We start from the raw sequence: 2,500 nt of genomic DNA, 5'->3' as shown, positions 1-2,500 counted from the left end.
GAATTATAATGGTTCAAAGTCTGCAAAATTCCCATACATGCACTGTAATTTAAGCCGCGTTTGCCCCCCAACCAATATGGCGTCAGAAATGCATACATTGAATAAAGTAATCATAAAACCTTTCCCTAACAATTTTTATTTTAAATTGATTCATATGCACTGGAAGGCAAAGAAATGAAAAACGGCTGATGGCTGATGTTTTAAAGGAGCTTTCATTTTTATTCCATCGCATATGGAGTTAACAGTCTCGCAAAAGAAGAATCAAAATATTGGAATAATTTCAAAATACTGGGTCCACTGAATATATATTAATATGCAAATGTATCGTTCTTCACAAGCTCCAGATCAATTGCCATGTGGCGGCCCTGTGTTTATCAGAATTCTGTAGTTGATCCGACATCTTTCCCTCGTGATCCAATCCCACGACATAACTCTTTTATCAATTCGATAAATTTGAAACTAATATTTTCAAGTCTTTTAATTTCGCGATTCACAACCCCGTTAGAGATATCGAGATTTTTTCTCTTGTCGCATTCATTTTGCTTTACTTTTCGCCCAGAAAGACAACGGCAGCGGTAAAGACAGCCATAACAAAAAAAGAAGAAGCAAAAGGAAGGCAAAAAGTAAAAACCCCTGCTTAAAAGTGTACGATTTCATTGTATCACAAAGAGAAAGAAGCACTCCCTCCACGAAGGCATGTCTTCCCAACACATCGCTGGTTTCGCCAAAAATGCCACACAATCTCCTTCAAAAAAATCGTCGATATAGCAGAGAAATATACTTACAGCTTTGATCAGCCATTGGAAGCCAAAAACGGGGTCAAAATACGAAGCAAGGGAACAAAAGTTTGTGACCAGAATCATCTACGCTCAACTTCAGAGCAAAGCGTGACCTTTACTAAAAAGAGAAACCACGCTAGAAGTCAGCCTCGTTTTCATGTCATGACGTCACGGAAACTCCCCTCGCCTCAGTCTACGGACATATGGTGTTTTACGAGGCATTCAATATTCAAGCTTCATGGATTGCTTTATTATCAAGCCGAAATAGTCCTTAACCCTTAGCCCTCCTTCTTTGCCTGTTATGGGCGCTGGTGGTATCGCTGGGGAGTTAAGGGATCATTCAGAGCACGTCGATCGCATTATACGTTCGAATTTCAATGCAGCGAATGGTCAAACAACTTCCATCTCCGCATCATCGCATTCTTACTCCAATCAACAAACCTCGACCAACAATTTCAATTCCACAGGGGAAGCTCTCGAAGAAATGGCTTGTTTTAGCTGCAGTTCCAATTTTTCACTCTTTAGGAGAAAGGTACTTTTTTCCCAATATCAAGCTGAATTGTTTTGTTTTCATTTGTATTTGACAATTCTAAAGGTTAGCGCAGCCATGTTCCTGATGTCCAAATTTTTACAAGGCACTTTTTTCCGGGAAGTAAGTAGAGGAGATGCTTTTGAACGACGACCTAAGCTTCATTGTCTGTCGTCAAAAGTATATAACTTTTTTCTCGGAAAAATATAAGCTTAACATAATGTGCTGTTAGGATATTATCAAGTAACTTGTTTTGTCTCAGCTCGCACGAATTCGCTCCAGGCGTTATTTTCGCACCTTTTAGTATTTCGGCACTCAAAATTCTAGTGAAAACAATACTGTTAATTATTTTATTGTTTGTTTGTGTTAGTTATCAACTTTAAAGAAACTGTTTTTATTGCATGGTAACAGCAAACTTGGATCGTAAACAAATATTCCCAACTAACATATGATACACCGGATTACTTGGATCCTCAATCAAACACTGATATGAGGTTATTTACACGGAATGAATTGAATTGGGCCATTAGACAGCCAATGTGCCAATGTTGTGATAATCACACGTTATATTATTTAAAGCTGTGGTGAGGTCTCTAAATATTTGTGTGATTTTTAAAGAATTTTTATTGCATTCTAGTAGCAGCATGTGGTATTTTTTTTTCATTTGTTCAATGGAGAAGTTACAGGTTAGATTCTACATTTCTTTAACAAATAGATTCCATGTGGTGGTGGGTCTTTTCAGTAAGAGATCACAAATTTCCAAGAGGTAGGGGGGTTTCGTGGGAAACTACTTTTCCAAAGGGTCACGAACCACATACAAAACATTGAAAGCAACATACGATCGATCGGAAGTACCAAAACATACTTACGTACGTTGTTTTGAAACAAAAGTCAGTTTTGAGATAAAGTTAACATTATTAGCTTCAACGTTTCTGTTTTTATTTGAATTAGCTAGTGCTACAATCTCCTGAAACTAAGAACAATGTGTCTTTCATTTGGAATGGATTCAAAACATTTAAAATGTCGGTCTCAACTGGAGTTTCGTCCCCAGACTTCCAGCTTTGTATCATTTACGTCCAACCAACATTTCCTTTCACTTGACTATCGCTTTTCGTTACCTTCACATGCAGTAAACACATTTTTGATAGGATTCATGTTTTACTGGGGGTAGTAACTCATTGAAAATGCGATA

General features: G+C 37.6%; 2 protein-coding genes and 1 pseudogene across 2 annotated transcripts in view; 1 reads left to right on the top strand and 2 right to left on the bottom strand.

Annotated features, from left to right (window-relative positions):
- Window positions 1-925, bottom strand: part of LOC137974805 (RNA-binding protein cabeza-like) — a 19,938-nt gene extending 19,013 nt beyond the window's left edge. The window contains exon 1 of the mRNA XM_068821789.1: window positions 786-925. Coding sequence (XP_068677890.1) covers window positions 786-801 — 16 coding nt within the window. The 5' untranslated portion in view covers window positions 802-925. The remainder of the gene's footprint in view (window positions 1-785) is intronic.
- Window positions 926-981: 56 nt separating this feature from the next.
- LOC137975071 (E3 ubiquitin-protein ligase RNF34-like) overlaps window positions 982-2,500 on the top strand; it is an 18,263-nt gene continuing 16,744 nt past the window's right edge. Inside the window, exon 1 of the mRNA XM_068822118.1 lies at window positions 982-1,311. Within this exon, the coding sequence (XP_068678219.1) occupies window positions 1,081-1,311 (231 nt within the window). The 5' untranslated portion in view covers window positions 982-1,080. The remainder of the gene's footprint in view (window positions 1,312-2,500) is intronic.
- Window positions 1,321-2,500, bottom strand: part of LOC137975072 (uncharacterized) — a 4,106-nt pseudogene continuing 2,926 nt past the window's right edge.

Source organism: Montipora foliosa, chromosome 11 (assembly GCF_036669935.1).
Source record: "Montipora foliosa isolate CH-2021 chromosome 11, ASM3666993v2, whole genome shotgun sequence".
NCBI classification, from domain to species: Eukaryota; Metazoa; Cnidaria; class Anthozoa; order Scleractinia; family Acroporidae; genus Montipora; species Montipora foliosa.
The sequence above is the reverse complement of the archived record's forward strand: the minus strand, read 5'-3'. Positions and strand labels throughout refer to the sequence as shown.